The sequence below is a fragment of the Rhea pennata genome, chromosome 17, assembly GCF_028389875.1.
Source record: "Rhea pennata isolate bPtePen1 chromosome 17, bPtePen1.pri, whole genome shotgun sequence".
Taxonomy (NCBI): Eukaryota; Metazoa; Chordata; class Aves; order Rheiformes; family Rheidae; genus Rhea; species Rhea pennata.
In genome coordinates, this window is record NC_084679.1 from 7,544,853 (window position 1) to 7,567,299 (window position 22,447).

The 22,447-nt window shown below is 41.2% G+C and overlaps 1 protein-coding gene across 1 annotated transcript in view; it reads right to left on the bottom strand.

Moving 5' to 3' along the window:
- GALNT9 (polypeptide N-acetylgalactosaminyltransferase 9) overlaps nt 1–22,447 on the bottom strand; it is a 152,713-nt gene that overhangs the window by 51,900 nt on the left and 78,366 nt on the right. The window contains exon 6 of the mRNA XM_062590135.1: nt 21,038–21,155. Coding sequence (XP_062446119.1) covers nt 21,038–21,155 — 118 coding nt within the window. The remainder of the gene's footprint in view (nt 1–21,037; nt 21,156–22,447) is intronic.

Here is a 22,447-nt window from a genome sequence, read left to right on the forward strand (position 1 = left end):
CCATCACTCGACTAGGCACAGGCATGCATCCATGATTAGTTGAAATTTGTTATTGTAATGAACTGAACCTTCTCAAAGTAACAGATGCCAGGAGGGAGGGATGTTATATGGATTTCCAATACCAGCCAAATAGCCTCAAGCTTGGAGCCAAAATTCTGTCACTCTGCTGCTCCACTGAGTGTCTTGTTTATGGACTTTCATTACTTACTCGGCTTTGTAAACCACTCATTGCAGAAGTCCCATTGGTATATGCAACTTATCATCACTTGCCATCAGCTGTTGTATATTATGCACATTAAACATAGCATAATAGAAGCAGTTTGTTTTATTTTCCCCAGTCAGAGCAGTGTGTGTGTGTGTGTGGTGGGGGGGGGGAAAGGATTAAAAAAAATAAAAAACTCCGTATGTCTCCTGAAAATCTAAAGATTAATAAAAGGCACTAAATGTTTCCATACCAAGTGACAGAGCAGGGGAATGAAAACCTGGGCTAATGCTGCCAGGCTAGCTTAATACATGTTCTGGGAGGGATTCTCAGAACTGCCTAAGTGCTCTCCTCAAGGTTCTTTTGTTTTCAGCAGCATCCAGGCATCAGAGTTACTCAGCTGATCTTGAAGATCTTCCCTTTTCAACACCCTGTCTAGGCCACTGGACAGCTCTCACAAACAGCTGAAACACTTATCCTGGTGTACATAGAAGACATTGCCATTTCGATGGTGCCAAACTGTGTTTAACAAAGTTTCCTGCTGCTTTATTCGTTTTCAGTTTCATTGAAAAACAGTCCTTAGAATACAAATACTCCTGCCTGCAAAAGCCCATAAAACAATCCTGCTTATATGCAAAAACAATCCTGCTTATATGCAGAACATCTGTACTCGGTATGGGCTATAAATCTGCATTATGCACCTCCACACACCAGTATTTATCCTTGTTGTTTAGTACACCTCTGCACACTGGAGAATTCATTAGGAAAATGACACAGTCATGCAGTGTGGCTATAAATTAGCGTTCTGCCTGGAGAAATGCTATTGATTTTATATGGCACTCCTGGCTTTGCATGCTTGCCAGTTAGTTTAACCATAGTACAATAATGTACATCAAAGAGCCTCTTAAGACTTACTTGAGTGTGCATCCCAAGGCTGCTTTTTTGGCAGTATGTTAAAGTGTCACAGAGCACTGGAGGGAAAAAAAGAAAAAGCCCCCAAACCAATTGGTTAGGTGGCATAGATTTAATGAAGCATAAAAGCTGTAAGGGTAAATTTTGTACTCTCCCATGTTCAGCATTTAAGAATAACAACAATGATGTGGAGCAAACTCTTCAGCAGACATGTTTGGCCTTATGCTTAATTGGATGTTTTTTTCCCTTTCCAGCTCCTTGAGTGATGATTTTGGTGCATTACATCCAACCAGCCCACAACCTCAGAGAGTCCTCCCTATAAAAAGATGAATAAAATGGAGTAAACAAGTCGATGTCATCAAGCAGTAAACTTATAGGAACGAGAAAAGTCAGCTGCAAGCACCATTCAGCATGACTACACCATTCAGACCAGCTTATCAATTTTCACAATACAATTTGAAAAATGCAGATTCCTTGAAGAAAGGAAGGAAGGGAAGTGAGCAAATACAGAGGCCCTGGCTTGGGCAGAATGAGAACACGCACGACGTCCCGGTACAGGAACGGGGCATTAGTGCTTCCTCTGGGGAGAGCCTGCAGGACCTGCAACAAGGGATGAGACTCAGAGGGAGTAAGGGAAGTGTTACACCAGGAAAGGGAAGACCGGAAAATACAACTGCAGTCCTTGACAGATGCTATCTGTGAACAGAGAGCCTTGGCAGCTACAAGTCTGCTTGTGACAGCGATGCCCCATCTTTCACCACTCAGCCACAAGAGCCCGAAACTGTGAGTTGGCTATAACTAACCAGTAATCAATTATTACAGAAGAGTCAATCGATCACGTATCATGTTTAGCCATATAATCCGCTTCATTTTTCCCTTAGGGCGCCCAATGGGCATGATTAATTGCTGCAGGGGGTAAAATTTCAGCATGGTTGGTGGGAAACTTCCTTTGTAATACTGTGAATCCCATTAGCGTTAATGGAAATTTAACAGCCAAATCCCCCATGGATCACTTAGAAAAAATTACCCCTTAAGGTTAAAGGCGATTTCATTAATAGTGTTCTAGGATGCTCTGATTTAAAAGTACTGTAAGCCTCCAGTGTCACGCAGAAATATGTGTTCTACTGGTTTTTGCATATCCCTTGTTATTACATCCATCACATTACCCTTTTTAAATGTAATTTCAAAACACAGTTCAGCCTATTGAAATGTAAGGCAGATTAAGGGTAAATTCTCTGAAAGTTATTCATGGAGATTTATCTACTAAATTTCTATTAATATTAATGAAATTGCCCAGCTATGTTGCCAGACACTACTCTGAAAATGTATCCCCATCAGCAATTTATCAGGTTCCTTGATTCCTGAGGCCCATATATAGCAGAACGTACCCTACATGTAAGGCTGAAATATGGGCTGGAACTGCAGATACTATGTTGTCATTGTCAAAGACATTTAATGCTTCATCTTCCACTATTGTGAGATGTAGACAGAGTCTACAAGCGATCTTCTGCAGTGTTTGGCACCAAACCATAATACATGAACATCACTAGATTTTTTTTTATAGGATATGTGAAAAATACTAAATTGTCACTGGACAGTTCCTTATTGCCTATGCCAATTTATTGTCAAATTCCCCTAAAAGTTCAAGGCTCGTATTCTCTGGAAATCGAAATCCATTAAGGTAGACATCTGAAATGAAGGGAAGGCTGGATGTTAACAGCAGAAAAAGTGAATACACATGAAACAAAAGGAGAGTTGTAAATATTAGATAGGGGGTTTCAGACTGATGACAACAAATTATTTGGCTGTTTTCCGATACACAAATAATTCAAGATTTAAACAGCATTCTCACAAGTTTGTGCATTGCTAATAACTAAGTTTATATAAACAAGATTTCTGACCACATATTGTTAATATACCACTGTGACAAATTATTGATCCGTTTGAGACTGGCCAAAGTCATACAGAACTATACCTACTCCTTGATCAGCTGGACAAAGCTTTTCACACAGGAAAATGAGAACTGTTGAACGTCAGTAGTATGACAGTGTGTCGTGGACTTGGGCACTTAACCACGAGCATCACCGTTCATTCAGAGCACACCTATCCTGAAAGCTTTGCGTGCAGAGGAATCAGTCTATCCATACCTACTCATTAAGTGTTCAGATGCATTACAATGAACACCCACAGGGACCGGACCACAAGAGGCTCTCCTGTAGCATTTGACTGATGTAAATCAATAACAACTCGCAAGTGATATTAACAAAGAAAAAAAGCCTAACATACTCTGATGCTTCATTTCAAAGGGAGACAAAAGCCTGACTGGATCAAGGAACGTAGGGCACAGCTGATGTCAGCCACAGTTTCATGCTACCACAAAGCCAGGGTGTTACAAAAACTAGTTTGGGAATACTGATGCATGTAGGCTTAGACAGCCACATTAATCAACTAATCTATCAAATAATGCTAATATTAAGGAGTTGTAAGCATTAATACCATCCCTAAAGAATTTGGCTCTAACGAATACGAAGATGGACCCATCCAACACAACTTTGACAACACCCATGATGCACAGAGATATTTATAATACATATATTCACACACAGAGTAAGAATTTTAGATATTGTTTTCTGTTTCACCTTTGCACCCCACAATTGTTTTTAGACTAGAACTGTGTCCACATCAGCTTGTCTGAATGCTGCACAGTGTGGTGTCTCAACGTTTATTTTAATCGGGTTCACAGCATGGAATTATTGGCATGAGATCATTCCTGACAACTTTGTCCAGTACTTAGGGTTGAAAACAACCACACAGAGCAGAAGAGGCCATACAAGAGCAAACAGAGAGAGCAGAAACGGATACAGCAAACCTGGCAAAGTGTTTTCTTGAGACACTGGGAATTTCACAGATTCCTCCAAATGCATCTGAGTATGTTCCTCCTTTGACCAGTTAATCTGTTTTTATCTGCATCCATCTCTCAATTCCCTTCCTGAGGTCACTTCAAATGCTTCTCCCAAATGCCTAGGTTCCCCAGCAGTCTTCACCCTACCATTTTTCCACAGTCAGAGATAAGGTCAGAAGAAATCTCTATGATCAGCTTCGGTTGATTTTCATATGTAAGAAAAGTCTATTATATATTTTCTCTGAATTAATTTCTGCTCAAACTAAAACACTTTCTTTACAGTATCATCTTATGTCATAGGCGAGTACCCCAGTTAACTGTTTTTGCTACTAAAAAGGCTCCCCCCCCCCCCAAGGGTATAGGCTTTCTCCTTCTCATCTAGTCAAGGCTTCTCCTCTTAAGTAACAAACTCAAGTCTAGCACTTCCCTTGCTTTGAACATCTATCGTTAAAGACATTTATGAGCTTTCCTGGGAGTTGCTTAGGTACTTAAGAGGTCTGATGTCCACAAAAGCGCCGAGCTCATAAGTCACTGGCACAGCTAGATATGTGTGGCACATTAAGGCCTGCTGGAGCTGAGCCAAGAAAGGTGGAGGATAGGAGAGTGCAGAAAGAATTCAAACATATTGGCAAGAGTAGGAAGTAAAAGGTGGGGAGAAGGTCTAGATGCTCACCATAAGAAGAAAAAAAATAAAATAAAGGAGCGGAAGAAAAGCTGAAAAAGATCGGGTCATTTATCATCTGAATTTTTGAGCTTCCCCTGTGAAACTCAGAAAAGAGATTCAGCCCTCTGGTTTTATCTCACATACTCCTCTCCTCTGACCTCAAAAAGCCACTTCCTCTACTGCCTGCTGCACAAATAGAAAGTAAAAGGAGATGTCCACAGCCTACAAGACTGCCCTACAGAGATGTAAAGGGTGCTGCCAAACTACCACACAGACCTAATGGAGTTGAAAACTGGGTAGCAAAATCATACATTTACTTCTCCCTGCCTTTTGCTTTTGTAGGTCTCAACCTGGGGCCTAAAGCACAATCACTGTGGTAACATTTGCACCTTACGTTCTCCTGGCACTTTGGATCCACTGTACACTGGATCGCTGAAGGCAGAACTAACAGTCGACCTACTCTTTACGCAAGAGGCTGCTGTCAAAGCGCCGGGAGATAAACAGGAATGTTAGTAACGGTCAGACGTTCACATCTAGACTCTGCACATCCTTTGCTATGTTTTGAGCTAGGGACACCAGCACCACAGGACACAAACGGTCTTTACTGAAGACCTAACAATTAGTGTCTGCATTTGGTAAAGGGGAAATACTGCATCAAGTCCTCACTGTGACAGAAGCAGAAACAGTGCAGAAATTAAGGCATCAAACAGAGAAAGTTACTGGGTCATACCTTTATTAACATGGTAACAAGTGCAAAAGAGCACTGCATTTACCAGAGGTTTTTTTGAAAACAAATACTTTTTGAATCTACGTTAGATTAAAATCAGCAGCTGCTTGGGCTCTGCACTGGGATGTAATTCCTGCACTCTCTAGGGGAAGGTGCAGAGGTTTTTCCAGAATGGATTGGATACTCCATTTGGTTGTATCTCACAATTTAAGGAGGTCAGATGCAGCAAGGTGAAAGATTTATCATGCGATCTAAGAAGCTCATGGATCCAATGTAGTTATTTAAGGTTTCCCGTTTTACTAAGTTACAGCACTTCCATTTCATCCAAGATGCAGGTTGTAGACATTCAGCTAATGTCACTGAAGGAGAGCTTTTCCGTTGTCTTTCCTTATGAAAGGACTAATCAAGGTCTTTAAATCTTTCAACGACCCTTCAAGATGCAATTCACCCAGTTCACCATATTATCACTATTTCCTTTCCTTTGCTGTCACATTCGCCTCACGGTTTCTTCCTTTATCTGTGTCTTGACCTATTGTTAAATTTTAGAATTACAATGTTAGATTGCATGTGTCTTTTTTCCTTCCTTATCTGTTTTCTTTCAGAGAACAAGGGACCAGTGCCCTACAGGTTATTCAGACTGAGAAAGCCTTGCATGAAGGTCTAAGAAACATCTTAATAATTACAAGAATTTGCTATTTCTTCATATAGAAGCTGCTATTGACATTTGACACGACAGGAAACATTGCTTCAGTAAAACAGACAACAAGCTATGCTTAATTAAAACAGGCAGAGGGGGTGAGAGTAAGGGAGAGAGTAACTTACACTGCATTTGCACATTACTATAGCCTCCTGAGAAGATACATAATCAGAATTAATGATGAACAAGAAAAACAAACCATGGTTTCCTTTGCAATTATTCTCACTTTGCTTCCTACTGAAGACAATCAAGAGTAATCCGAGTATATGAAAGCCCACGTAACGTGAAGAGTTACTGGGGAGTGCAGGATGCTGGAAACCTGCATTTAAACTCCACTTTTTAATGCTTAGGTCCTACATCTGCTGCAAGCCAGAGAAAAATATTGCAGCATGACTCCAGAAATAAAAAACATCAATACCCCCCAATTCAAAAATGTCCTAGGAAGGAGGAGGCCAAAATGCCCCCACTGCTTACGTGGCTAGGTGGAGAAATGAATGGCCTGATTCAGGTTACACCGGGTCTCATCCTACACTTAGGGTGCTAGTACAATATACTTAGGGCTTGGTTCTCTGATCAGCGCTTCTTCCTTAATCCAGGGACAGGTAAGGTTTATCTGAAGCACCTGGCATAAGAGCTTCAAAATTGACTCTAGCAAGACCTGTCCCTCTCTCTTAGGAGACTGCTGTCAAAGCTTAGTTTGGCATGATTTTTCTTCCCGTGAGACCTGTTAATTACAGTGCCTTTTTCCTGAGCATCATTAGTTTGTCTTCTGGGCCTTTGAGCAATGCCTACATTTCACTTGTTTTCAGTCCACAACTGCCTACATTAATCACTACCTCCAAGTGTTTGTTTGCGTTATCTCATTCCCCTCACCTGTAGTCTCTCATCCAGAGCTTTCTGGAAGATCTCTATCATCCATTTTTTTTTTCTTTTCTGTAGGTTAAGCCTGATTATGTTTTTGCTCCCCATAATTCATGCGTCTCAGACATCAAGGAAGGCAACACAAGAGAAAGTAGCATACACAGTGAAATGAATAATCATCTAACAGAATTCCTAGGAGGAGAGAGGTAGTTCAAGTAATATTGAACCAGTAGTTCAACACACAATAGCTTAATACAGTTGGCTAAGGAAATAAATGCTTTATTAGCAAGGTGCCAGACAGACCAAACCCCAAAGACAAATCACCAGCCTCCACAAAGGATTTCATTCTGACCAGACAAAAAGACATTGGGAAGCACAGCCTATTCCCAAAGGGATGGCTTTGGAGGTGGATGCTGTATCCATTTCTAAACACAGCAGATATTAATGCTTCTGCACATCTTTGCAAACAAACATGCATTCATGCTTAATGTTAAGGCAGCGATGCTTTGAATGAGTAGGTAGATACAAGAGTTGTAGTCCCAAGCTAAGGACACTTTGCCTTGGGAATCTGGAATCTTATTTAAAATAACATCTTTAAGAGGTATACTATAAGATAACCAATTTCTAACTGGCAGATCAAATAAATCTATTAAGAATGAACAGCTAGCAGAGATATTATACATGTCTGTGTCTACAAACCTGACAACTGACTACATAAAAGATATTAAATAACTGATACAAGCATTAAATAATTGGTAAAGCCTTTGGAGGGAATCAGCTACTGAGGATGGTATTTTAATCAAAGTCCACTGAGGATTATCACCTACCCAGCAGATATGCATGAATTGCTAATGTCTATGTTGTATGAGAAGATAACGTTTCAGTGATCGAGTTTCTGTACTATGCAGATAACATGCAAGTCAGAAGAAAGAAATTCAGTCAGCTTGTTTGGTCTGCTTGTAACCTGAAGTGTTTGCATTAGGCAGAGGTAAGTTTTTCAGACTGGTGTCCCTTCTTTAGAGTAATATACTTACTATAAAGCGGTACCCCCACCCCCCCAAAAAAAAAAAAAAAAAAAAAGGCATCAGCAATGAAGATAAGGATATATTGTTTCTGTGGATGCTTTAAAGGATTTCTCGCAGTGACAGAAGTGCAGGTTACTTGTTTTGGATCGTAGTAAGTTTGCAACAGCTTCCAACCTCCTCTCCCAAGGCTATAGGGCAGCAAATGACAAAACATTTTAGCAGGCAGAAATTAAAAGCAAGTGAAACTTAAATTTACTGAGTAACTGACACATTGGTTGAACAGGTGGATTACTGGGGAGGGAACAGAAAATAAGTCAGAGCAGTATAATATATGCAAACCACACAGCTGTAATTTATCATATGGCTCCGCTTGGAGTCCCCAAGTGTTCATCTTCTGGCTTACTCTGAAGCTTTAAAGGTTTACCAATTGAGAACTAATGCTTACAAGATCTGTAAACAAGGAACACTGAGTGGAAATACTGAGAATCATTTTTGCAGGCATGAGAAAAAAAAATACCTTTAATAATCTGTGCAGCCACTTTGAAGATGCTCTGACCCTTATGTGCAAATCCCTCCCCATTTCATCTGGCAACTGCTTGAGAAGCCTCAAGTCTAAAAACCTAATGCCTTTCTCTTATCTATTTACTTTAACAGCTTCTCTGCCTGGTTCCTAAGTCTAGCACAATACTTCCTTGGCCCTCAGAATATAATCTTCATCCTCCTCCCAACTGCTTTGTAAACACTTCTTTCCTCCTCCTATAATACCAGTAATCAGAAAAGCACATGTTTTGATGCTTGGAACCACCTGCCTGCATTGGCTAATCTTTCAGGAGCTTCTATGCAGTTCTCAAAATCCTGCTTATTAGGCAATTTGCTTGTTATGACTTGGCACTGTAGCTGCCCCCTTTTTCCTTCATTGTGCCCTCAATTGCCTGCTTTTTCCCATGACCATACTTAAAACCCTGAGCTCAGTGCCATCTCATCTGGTGAAGCACCTGCAGTAGGAAGGACCCTTTCTCTTTCCAAGCCTCCATTTCTTGGCCTCTGGATACATTACTCTATTGCATTTCTAAATAAAGAACTTTTGTAGTCCCTTCCTTCATATCCTACCGCTCCACATAGACGGAGGGCTTATCAGCTCATCACAGCACAGAAACAGTTTGGTATATACACACACCACAAATTTGTAAGAGTCCATACTGCATATATATACCATTGATTATGAATATTAATGAGGTGATTCATGTGTCAAAGTGATACTTGCATATTTGCAGTTAAGACAATTGGAGCTAGGCAAAACCTGCACTTTCAAAATTTAAAATCTAAAGATCCTGCTTTGCTTTCATTTTATGAAACTGGTCCAAGCCAAAACAAATTTTCTACCTTTAATTCTTTTGCTACAACATTCAGCACTTACATATATTCCTGTTTTTGAAAAGAAAAGTTTCTGTATTTGAAATTACGAATTTTTGATTAACAATACTGTGAAGATTAATATTTCAGCACAAATCCAACTATTCCACAAAACCCCTGGGAAGAGGAACGGCCCAGAATGAGCATTAGTCCATGACCTCCAGGACTGTTCCATGACATGCACGCACATACGTGCATGCACATGTGCACACACACATTATCAAGCCAGAGGGAGAGAGAATGCGTGTACGATGTTGCAGAAAGAGGGCATGTTCAATTTATGGGAGTAACAGTATGCAGAAAAGAACAAGTTCACATGTCTGTGATGGAAAAAAAAAATAACTGGATTTCTGAAGCATCTGATATTGGAGATTATTGTAATATTTTGATTCTAGGTCTTTTTTTTTCCAGAGTTTAGGAAACCTGATTGCCCTTTGAGAGAGGCAAATAATTTAGTATCAGCAAGAAAAAGCCTTTCAAATTCTTTTCACATGCTCATTTAACAACCATCAAAAGGTAACCTTTTTTCCTAAACAAAACAGTACTATTGCTAGTATTAAAACTACATATAGAAGAGAAACGAAGAATTTCCACATTACCAACTACAGGAAATCATGGAACAGAGAGAGTATATTGTAAGTTATGCTGTTCAGGAGTATCTGCTTGTTTCCCAGTAAACTGTCACTCCACAGCAGAGCTCCAAGAGGCAAATCAGTCATGGCTCAGCGGAGAACAGTGTTATCACAGCACGTGAAGATGCCAGGAGCTACCTCCAGCGCTCTCTGCTTGAGTCCTGCTTTGTTGGAGACAGACTGCCGACTGTCACTCGGGGGCAGGAGGACCCAGGACCGAGCAGTCTGCAAAGCCGCCTTGCAGGGCTGGCCTTGGCAAGGGCAGCTGGAGCTCCCACTACGTCGTGCCTGAGGAGCCCCGGCTCAGCGCGGCCTCTCGCACGAACAGAAGGCCTTTTCCTGCCCGTCCGTCACTCCCAGCGCTGCATCTAAACCACCTCATTTTATACAAGCATCTGCAGAGGGTATTTTCCCTCTGCACCTCCTGTGCCCTTCTTTAACATTTACTGTTTGAGATCAGTAGTCTATACAATTTATTGTACCTGTCAAGGCTAATTTATTCATGGGATCTGGCAGTAATCAAAAAGACCGAGATTGATGTGCCAGCAAACCCTGACATTTATTCATATTTTGAAGTCCCATTTGACCTTGAACTGCAGCTAACTGGAGCTGAACTTGCCAGCAGCTCCACGAGGGCTGGCAGATCGGTCACCGTGGGGCTAATGGCACAACGGCAGGGAAACCCACCCAGGAAAAAGGCTGAGAGAAAGAAGCAGGGAAGGGATAGGACATCTGTCCTCCAGCGGCAGTAGGGCATGCGGAGTCTTCTTCAGCATGCCTCGCAAGGCCACTCCAGGGAAGTCACCAGGAAGCAAAGGAGAAGAGAGAAAATAGCCCTTGTAATGCATGCCAGCTCTGAACCCTGCAGTAATCCCTCCAGGCTTTGCATTCAGAGCAACTGGTAGTAAAAAAGGCAATAAAGTCCATTTGAGATAGTTGCAGACCAGGATTTGTCATTGAATGCCCCTCAAACAACCTCTGTGCACAATTTTAGCCTTCTGCCTCAGTTTCTCCCACAGTTAAATGGAACCATGTTCATTTACCTGCTCCTCTAGAACGTGCTAGAAACCAAGGGGCATGACATGATTGAAAACTATTGAATTGTTTGTTTTTCTGCTGCTAGTAAGATATTTGCATAAATGACATGCTATTAGAAATGCAGAGAAAAATCTAAGTGGCTTTTTAGGTACAAATATGCAGCTACAATTTAACCGAGACATACAAATGTATCTTTTTTTTTTATATTCCAAACACTTAAATACATATTATGCAGTTGCATCTATCACAGAAGCATTGGATGTAATTTGAGGCTTCTCTGGGTTCTCCTTGGCTGCAGTTCTCATGTTAGAAATTCTGTATGTCATATTAAATACGATTTTTTAGTGAGATCTGCATTTTCTAAACCTGAAATACAAATAGAAATGACATATATGCTATTTTATGTTGTTTTTTTTTTTTTTAAGTAGCTAATACTTTTCCATTATGTTGGAGAAAAGTTACTGATGGAAAGTAATTGTGCATTCTGACCAACACATTTTTGCATGTCCACGTGGGCCTAACACTGCCACACAATCCAGTTTGATGTTAGTAGATGAGAAACAACAACACTAGAGGACACTGAGGTTGTTTTTCTGTGTGGATCTAGACCACTTGCATTACAAGAGCAATTAAACTATTTATGAACTATGCAAGGTATACTAAACTAAGGCTAATAAAGCCTTTTGGCCGCCTTATTTCCCAACCCTTTTCTATTAGAAAACACAAGATTTGAGAGATGTTTTGGGGACTGTTTGAAGGAGACTTTAAATATTTTATTGGGATTTCTTGTTCATTTCCTTCCTCCGATGCTGAAGTGGAAAAGAAAGTACAGAGTAAATGTGGCAAGTGGGGGTCATCAAGTTCCCAACTCCCAGCAGTCAGTATGATCTAAAGGTACATTATTGCACATATCGTATCCCAAAACATTGCTATGAAATATTCCCATAGAGCTTTTAAAGGACAATGGATTGTAGGAAGTGATACACCTTCGCGAGCCTAGTTTTTGTTCGGCAGCTGATGGCTGGTCCTGCCATCAGCACTGGAAGGAACAGAACAAAAAATTGAAGGCAAGCTTGGAGTGTACTTGCAGGACAAAGATTAGGTGGCAAAGACCAAACTTTCCACGTGCTTGCTTTCTGCCTGCACTGGGGACTACCCCCATGCCTGCAGACTCCATGCCAACGTATTTTCCTTTTGTGCTCAGCTGAACCAGGAGCTGTCCCCAGAAAAGGATATGAAATCAGTATGGAAAGGGTGTACACTGGAATTAGAAAAGTTAAACACTTTGCACACTGAGACCAGGCTTGATTCCCTTCCTCTGCCCTGCGCCAAAAGGGTGATTTCACCAGTACGTGGTGAGTATTATCACTGTCATTTGCAGATGGGCAGTCCCAGGCAGCAAGGCAGGAGATGGATGCCTCAAGACCGTTCAGCAGGCAAACATACCCCAGAGAAGAGCTCAGCTTTCATTGCTAATACTACCACCGCACTATGCAAGCCACTTAACCAGACTTCCAGAAGCCTCACATTAAAGGCCCGCGTTGGTGGCTAATCCTTTACTACCATCAACAGAAAATAGTTCGTCTTTTTTAAACATGGTACTAGCGGCTCTTTTTCTGTGGGATTACACACAATGCAGATAACATTGTAGTTTTTTGACACCGAAGAACAAACCTTTATTCAAAGGCTCGGGTACACACATTACCCTCTCCCTCCTTCTGCTCGGAGGCGCCTATCGCACCAGTCAGCTTAACACACTTTGCTCTACTCAGGCAATGCTATCACAAGGGTAATTATTAGTTGGTTTGACATTTCTTTAACAGACTGCACAAAAAACAGTGTACAAAACAAACAAAAAAAACAAACAAAAAAACCCTACATTACCTCAGAGTTTTCTAGGCAGAATTAAAGGACAAAACATGGAGAAAACCCATAATCTGCCCTAAAATCCATCAGCGGTCAGTTCTGTTTCCTTCACATGCGCGTGATGAGAAAGCTTGCCTGTGGGGAGGATTTATAGGCCTCTCCTGAACACCATAAATAACAGTGACTTGAGATTTCCTACAAGGGTAACACCTCCTCAGCAGATTAAAGTTTATACATTTCAACCCTTACAATCAGCTCTCCAGCCTGGGGACAAGGATGCCACAAATCTGATGGCTCACCTCTGAGGCCGGGGTACACCTTCCAGGTGGAGCCCTGTCTGAGGATGATGCTGGGGGAAGCCCTCCAGATGACATAACCCCTCAGCTCAGAAGCTTTGCAGCCTGCTAGTATCCCCTTGCCTTAGGTCTCACCTTGGCTGAGGGTCTCTGCATAGAGTGCTGGCCTTCCATCCAACTGCTAGCGTCCAGACTGGAAAGATCTCCACCAGCCCAAGGATCCTTATGCTGCTCAGAGGTTCAGATTGAGCTTGTTATCCTGAGAGCAGTAAGAATCAGCTGTGGAGCTAATCATGGGGTCAGTTAGAAATGGGGAACCTCCTGCTCTGGGAACAGCTGATATCCTGAAACACTTTCACATTTCATTTTGGAATAGAAACAAGCCATATTCCACAGCACTGTTTTATTTTATTTTATTTTATTTTTTGAAGGGTTCTGGGAAAGATTTAAAATAGTTCCAAAATTTCAAAGAAACTGTACAGTATGGTGGGCACTGGGGTAAGGATACCTCTGGCTATGCAATAGAAAAGCCAGGCTTTTGGCTATCGTCATCAAAATTAAGAGTCCTGCACAATATTTGGGGTGTTTGACGTGCTGCTATTTTGCAATAGAAGCTATGTTGCATCACAAAGTTTCTCACCAGGCAAAAATTGTCTCGAGGCTTTTGGTTCAGTCTCATCATTAGGCAAGTAAACGCTATTTAACCTGTAGTGCAATCAGCACACTCAACTTCCCTGCATTTCTTCTCTGTCTCCCTTTCAGCTCCTGCTTGCCACTGCACAGGAACCTGCATGAGATTAAATCTGTCAGAAAAGGGCTGAGAAGAAAGCTACAAAGACTAAGCAAGCATTTTCCTTCCTCAGCTCTTTTGCTGTTGATCTGTTTCTGAAATTTCCAGCCTTGTGCGCTTATAATGTTCTAGTACATGAAAGCATTTGTAACGTAAAATGTTACACTCCATGTAGCATGACGTGATATTGAAGCCAAATGGCCAGATGCTTTTTGCTGAGCTATTTCCAATGCTCCCACTTTAGAGAGTGTTTTTAACAGTATTCGTAAGCTCTAGTCCCATAGCCTGCTGGCAATTTCATGCTAGAACACCACTGCACTAGCTTCTGATAAAAACATTGTTTTCCATTCAAGGTTACAGTCATCTTCAATTTAAAAAAAAAAAAACACAATTTGGTTCAAATAAACTGCAGGCAGGTAGAGAGTTGGGTTCTCTCCCCAGAAACAAGACTGTGAATCCCATTTAGAGTACAGTGGAGAATATATATATGATCTGTTAGGGGAAAAAAAAAAAAGAAAAAAGCTAAGTATTCTCACTTAGGAGGAGTAGGCCAAGCCCCGTCTTTCAGCTATCTGGCTTTGCAATGCACTGTCTGCATATTCTTTTTCACATGTGGGAAGACCCTTTACAGGGAAAAACCTCTGGTTTCCAATGCCATTATGTCAGACGTTTGAAAACTGGCACAAGAAGCTGGCTGTCAGGTTGGAACTCCATCTCTCCTTTTCATCTGCTTTTTCACGGCTTTCTTGTTTGCTGGGTCTTTCTGGTTCACTGCACTGAGGCAAGAACACCAGTTACGGGGCGGATAAAGCAGCAGAACCAGAGCAAACAGAGTTGCTAACGGCTCCTCGAAACGCGAGCTCTTAATTGTTGCATGCCATGTGTCCTCGGGACGCGATGAAATGCCTGCGAGCACGTCTCCACCTACAGTGAACGCCAGCTCCTTTTCCAGACAGGACACACTACTGCTTTATACAAATGATGAGCCTAATCGCAGCCTGCTGGAATCAACGTAACTCCACTGAAATTAAAAGACACTGAAAACTTAGCCTAGTAGAGAACTTGGCTCATCATATATGCATATCATCATAGAATAAAAGTCTATTCCAATCCCTATTTTAAAGGGGGGAAGGAGCTGCAAATTAATGTAATCCAGGCACCGGGAATTCAGTCCTTTCATGATTTCCTTAGTGCTTGACTTTACAACCTTAACATTCTTTAACTTTAGGAAATGCCTATAAAAACATTAAACTAAACTGCAGACAGAAGAGAGGACCCCCTTACTTATATAGCTTACCTGGAGAATCAGACTTAGCAGATTTATCACACAGGTCTCTGTTACTTCTACAATTAGATAACTTACAGTAGATTACATCCTTTGTTAGGATCCTGCTCTGGCTATTCAGAGTTCAGTGCAGAAACATTCAAACTGCATTTAATTGCATGCTGAAAATGGTAATTTATTGCACTTCCATGTGAACAGTCATGTGCATGCACTACATTTTCAGATTACCAGAAATTGTGAATTTTTGTTAATGTCAGTTAAGCGATTCTCCATCTAAGCGATTAAATGCCTTCACACTGAAAGGCTTTCTTTTAAAACTTTTCATTTGAAACTGAGTTAATTTATACTAAAAACTACAACTTGGGAAAAATCAAAGTAAAAATGAAGTACTTTGGAATTACTGAAATAAGACATTTTGATTAACCTGTATTTTCATTAAATTTTCACTTTTTGTTTTACAACAGCATGTGACAAAAACCACAAAATTTTGAAAAACGGCATTCCTACTTACTTCTCAGCTCTAAGGGAGCTGGGCCTGGCCTCATGAATCATACAAGGTAAAAAGCATGGTCCAGAATTTAGAATTAAAATTTGCCATACATAAACCTTGTGACATTTTTATTATAGCATACCAGCCCAGAATTTACATTTAAAACACCGACTGCTCAAAGGAATCTAAATCTCTTCAGCTGAAGGTAATAAAAGCAGGTCAAGAATTCACTACTCAGCAACGCACCATTAGCATTTCCGCTCAGAGAAAATACAGCTCGTCTGATTTGAAAGAAAGCAAAGCTGGGCCACATAGCATGAGTTTGTGAAGTATAATGATTTGCTCGTGTATGAAAGTGTATTAGACAATGAGTTTTATTTCCTGGGAAACTGCACCATGAGTTTCTAATACACAGTATTTCTGCAAACGCAAAGATAGGGCTGCGTGTCCACGCACATAACCTGTGCTTGCTTTCAACTAGCCTGGCTGCTGTTAGCATGTCACCACAACCGCAGAGAGAGTAACAACCTGAACTTTTATCCAGTTTTCAGGCATCCTTTTCCAGTCCTGATGAACTGTATGTTTCAAGAGGCAGCAACAAAAACTGGCCAAAGCTACTGGTGACATATCTTCACAAGCTAAGGTCACGACTAACCATAAGCATCTAAGTAGTCACTGCTGGAGAACTAAAGACAACAGGATCATCACTTGAGTCCACCACAAAATTGATTTAGTGCTAAGGATGGCTCTAATTAATTTCTCTGGTCAGAACTTCATAAACATCGGGTTTCTTTAAGATGTCTAAGTGGGTAAGTCACTAGATAGCACCTGAAAGAAATCATCAACTAGTGCAGATCCCCTCCTTTGAGATATATCATGGTGCTACTAAAGAAAAAAGTAAACTGATTTATCCTGGTCATAATGAGAGAGAACAAGTTTTGCTTTCAGCTGATATTATGGCAACAAATTTGTTTTTCATTTTGTTTGGATTCTTACTGGTGGAAATACAATTTCATTTGTTGTAGAGCATCCTTTAAAATAAATGCTTGATCTCTTCTCACCTACCACTACTGTAGAGGCGGATAAAATGAAAAGAGTAACAATTCATTCACCTAATCACCAGCATTCCAGAGGAACAAGACAGGGTCTTAGTGTAATGATTAATCATTCTGCTATAAAAAGATAGAAATTCCTCATATTAGGCCAAATAATAAAGTAGGCTTCTAATGTTTCTGTGATTCCTTTCTAAACAATTAAGGATATTTGTAGCTCCCACTAACACGGGAACTTACATGAGGCTGTAAACCACGCAGTTTCTTAATTAGTTGTTGAGTAAATAGTATGTAGCCTATTAGAACTACTAATCTCTGCTTCCCAACACCTCCAAGGCATTCCTCGATAATTCCATAATTTTGAATTCTCATCTGAAGGGAACCCTGCCTTTCAAATTTCAAATGCACGTTTGAACAAAGACTAAACATAGACCAGCATTTTGCTTACCGGTGGGACATCTCACTACACTACAGGTCAGATGGACTACGTGGAGTCCAGGAGTGGCAAGGACCAGCATGATCCACCATGAATCTAAGGGGTCTCCTTAAGGGACAGATACACCCATGCTTCACCGCAGAAGAAAGTACCATCACTTTCCCTTATCTCTGCTTCCAAGCTGGCAAAAAGACAGCTGAACCACAGATGAAATGAAAATCGGGCTATCTACCGTTCACTGGACGCACAAGGACACAAGGTGGCAGAGCAGTGAAGCAGCACCACGCACTGATGCAGCAAACAAGCCAAGTTCCCTGTGTTTGTCAAGGGCACCTCATCCATGCAGGAGGCAGCCGTAACTCAACCTTGTAAATTCCTGGCAAAAAATGGCTTTTAGAGCCCCACACACGATTCCCATCAGCTTTAGTGACTGTAAGTTTGCAAACACTAGCGGAATAGCACCATTTCTCCCTAAGAGAATTCAACCCTATATTTATCCATCTTGCAATGAAACTGTTATCTTTGAAAAATACAGTACAAGATGACATTATGTAAGAGTCCATCTATTTCCCTACTACTGCAAGCCTGCAATCATGCCCGTCTCTCTTTTATTTCCTACAACACCTGGCCCTCTTTCTCACCCAAGCCAGAACCCTTCTAGCCTGGCAAAGAGACATTGGCCTCACTGCAAAGCTACCCTAGGCATTACGAGAATGTTGCAGCTCTAACCAACAAGAAGTATACACAGAAAAGGCAATGTAAGTAAAAACAGAATTGCAGACCCCTAAATATTTTCAATAGAGGTGGTAGCCCCAGCCAGGTAGCTAGTTTATGCACTGTTTACTCAAAACAGCAAATCATTTACATTAATTACTTAAATACGTCCATTTGCAGAATTTAGAAAAGGAAAAAGCCACTAGCAAAATACCCAAGATGATGATTATTTTTAATAAACAATAGATTTAAGGGGGATTAGCTGGGTTATCAAACAGTACCCTCCCAAATCAGCTCATTAGCTGTATTGCCTTTCCCAATTTCGCTTTATTAAAACTATTTAAATGAAGGTTCATTAGATGTAATGTAATCTAATTTAGATGCTCCAAGCCTAATCCCCTTTCTTTTAGCAGTAACATGATGCTAGTCTGTAAAGAAATTTAAAGGATTACTGCTACAGCTTTTTAAAATAGGGACCGTTATCAGCAGAATGTCCCTCTGTGTTCTCCAGCTTTATTTTTTGCTCTTCCCTATTACTTGTTCATTCATGTATTCCTACCCTTTTCTGTCTTTCATTGCTCCACACAAATTAAGCAATGGTTTCCCTCCACGCAGATGCAGGGGACAGGCTAAACTCTCAGCCTCTCCTCCCTGCTCAGCCTGCCTAGGTGCAGACTCCACTACTGTGGGGTCCTCCACTAAAGGGCCAAGGACAGGCCTTGGTGCTGGGGCGTAACTTCAGAATTTCCCATCCAACGTCCTGCACTTGTGGCCCTGAGTCCTGGTTTGCTCTCAGCTGAGCGCTGGCTCCCGCTTTAGACACTGATACCTGCATAGCTCAATATACCAGGTCTTCGGAAGGGATTGATCTTTTGCAATTTCTAGATTATGGAATTAAAAAACAAAACAAAACAAGAAAAACCTTTGTAAATTCACAGTGATTTTATAAATATCCTCTGGGGAAGGGATTCTCGAGTGCTTTCATACTGCTACTTTCTGACAGCTCTGAAAGACACATTGGGAGGGATCACATGGAGGACTTGCACATTAAGAGGCACATGCTGTGCATTATCACACTGGATCCAGGCTGAAAATGTAGATCATAACAGATCCATGCCATGGACAAACAATGCACTATATGGCTTATTTTAGAATGAACTCATTCATACGCCTATACTTTTCAAAAGCCCTTTTCAATCATTACATAGGGTTAAATATTCTTCCTAGGGCAAGAACAAAAAAACAAACAAATCAAAAAAACCCCAAACCAACAAAGAATGAGAGCTGGCTCCTATCCATACAGACTTTAATGGGTTTCCATATCCCAGAAAACCTGTCCTCACTCAGTTCAAATCCTGGGCTCTTCAAGCAAGCTGCATTTTATAATCCTATTAAAACCTTTGCCTCTGTTTACCAAGAGCTCTAATCGTACTCGGCGAGTTCTCCTCCTCTAAGGAAGAGCGACAGCTTTCAGACTTCTTAGGAGGCTTATTCATCAGCTACGCCAGACTTTCGCCAGAGCGTTCAATCTATTCTGGAAGCAGCCATGTGGAAAAAGTTTCAAACAGCTCAAAGCCCTGCACAATGATAAAGGAAAGCTCACACAATCCTGGTAATAGCCTGACCCTCTTAAGGAAAATTGGATGATTTGTGGTAGCAGTTTTTGTATCCCCAGTGTGAATTCTGAACCTCAAAGTATAAGCAGCATAGTCGCACCGTCCCATTAAAAAATCTATCCCTCCTGGGATGCTGAAATATAAATACAAACCCATATGTGAAAACAAACTCCTGCCACAATGACCTTCTTCAGTCCACTAGTGTGAAGGAGTTTGTAGCCATTTTAGAAAAAAGTGACAGATAAAGGATGGACTAATTTGATGCTCATTGTTTCAGCATGAGCAGAATATATGCTTTAATGAGCACACCACATGCACCAGGGATGTGTTACTGTGAGACAGAGAATAAAGAGTAAGAGGGAAATAATTAAACAGCCAGCTTTAAAATGAGGAAACTGTGTTTCTGCAATGTTAAGTGGCCTACTTTCCAAGTGCTAAGCAATGGCAGGTTCCTCGAACTCCAGAAAAAACTTGTGGACAAGCAGCACCTGGAAAACAAATTCAGAGGATCACAAGCAGCAAACCTCTTCTAGGCCCAGAGTTGACTAAAGCTATGTTGAAGTCATCTGGCTATGCTTTGTAAAATCCAGCTCTCCTTTGCATGCCTTTCCAGCTTTTCTGAGGTGCTGCTTTATGTGAGATCATCTCCTCACACAGCTCTCCACCCTGAGCTCAGTGTGAGCTCCTAAATTCCCAGAGAGAGCAAGGCATTCAGCCTACAGAAATTCACCTAGGCTGAAGGGAGCAGAGAAGGTGTTGCCCAACAGGTAGCAGGATAGGTGGACAGACAGACTCAGAAGTCACTCAAGTTGATACCCTTTTCAAAAACTGCTGCAAAGTCCTGCTAAGCTTAGCTCTGCCAGACATGTGGTACCCTTCCTCAAAACTTCTACCTTGCAACTTCTCTGATAGCGTTCTTATGCAAGTCTTTGGGGCCAGCAGAAACAGATACTTCTACCCTTTACTTCATTCTTTAAAGATAACCCTTAGAGTTTAAAATACCAGAGTATTCATTGTGTGTGGTATGTAGAATATTACAACTGACAACTCCTACCAGCCTGGCCTTAGTTTTGCATTGGTACTACATCTGCTAGACCATGCACCCATAACATCCCCTAGCCACAACGAGCAAATAATATCTCTGTTTACATCAGTAGAGCTACTGGGAAAGCGGGGAATCTGTCTCACTAGCTCAAACACTGACAGAACAAACCAATGAACTATATTTCTGACTTTCATCAGTAGTCTTGAGGTCAGTAATACCAGGAATATTCATTTACTAGGATGGTTAGTTCCAGATAGCACTGCAGTATCAATGATTTCAGTACAATAGCCTATCAGACAGCAATTCCGTTGGGCCACAGGCTCCCCATCCTTCTTTGCAAATGGACATTACAAAGTCTCTTCTTTGTTACTCACCCTCATGCCTAATTCAATGTTTTCTCCTCCATAGACCTCCATACCAGGATCAAGCAAGCCGATCTCACCAAAGTATTCTCGGTCCACTACAAACGAGCATCCAATCATGGCTGGTGTTCTAAACAAAAAGAATAGAAAAGCAAAGGCATTTAGTAGATACCACAGAACCCACTTCATAACAAATTTAGACAGCTGAAACACTTTTTAGCCTTCAAGTCTATATTTACAACTAGATTTATTTACTAGCCTGCACTCACACTGTACTACATCCCCCAGTGGACAGGGGATTGCGTGTGACCGGATCCAGCTAAATATTTAGCACACTGCAAGACTTGCTTGGGCCAGTTTTCTGTGAAGCAGACAGAAGATGGGAGGTCAAGTACACCATGCACATAAGTAAAACCTCAGGCTGTTTATCCTTCGTTTGACAGATACAGCCGCTGTGCTGGAAGTTCACTGCCATACAGAGGGTAGCGCAAGAATTAGACAGCACTTTATTAGAAGAGTAAGGCACAAAAAGCCTGAAAAGCTTTGTCAGAAATGAGGAGTCTCTCTATACACATACTGAAGTTATGTGCAGGCTGACAATGTCAAATTAAATATGGCGTTAAGCAGGGTATGTATCTTCTTGGTGTCAACTGCAGCAGATAAATTTCAGCCCTGCTGATGTTGTTCCATGATCAACACTTGCATTCTTGGTAAGGTCAATCTTCAGAAGAGGAAAATCTTTCAGATGAAAAGATTCTACCATCAGATCTGCTACAGGGTGACTTCGGACAAATCACTGCCCTTCCATAAGCATTGGTTTCCATAGGTGTAAAACCATGACTCTGCTCCCTGTTATAAAGTGTTCTGAAACTTGTCTCTCAGGAGCGTTACATTAGAACAAGGCAATAAATTTTGAGATCTTTTACCACATGACCATCGTTTTAATGAAATGCAAGCAAGTTACACTTTCTTGTTTCATTTGCCCACACTTTCTCTACATCTCTATGTTGGTCACAACACCTGCCCACTCAAAAAGCAAAGTAAGGGGACCGGGTTTCATTGCAATTGCTCAACATTTCAAAATTTAAACTTGACTAATTCTAACATGGAGAAACAGCATGAGCCTGCAGCACCATGCTTGACTTGCAATTCAACTGCAAGTTGCACAGTGCCTGCTGCAAGATCACATACAGTCATCCTGCTGTCTAATCTACAGGATAGTCCCAGATCCAGGCTCTGTCCACAGGCCCTGCAGACAGAGCCACCCAGTTCAGTAGGATGCTAGTAGACCAGTCTAAAAAATCATGGAAACTGTAGCCTTAAAATCATCTCAGAAACTGAGTGCTTTTGGAGGTAACTTAGAAGGATGAGTTGTGCTCCCTCTTCCATTGAAAGGAAGGCAATAACATCATTTCTAACAGC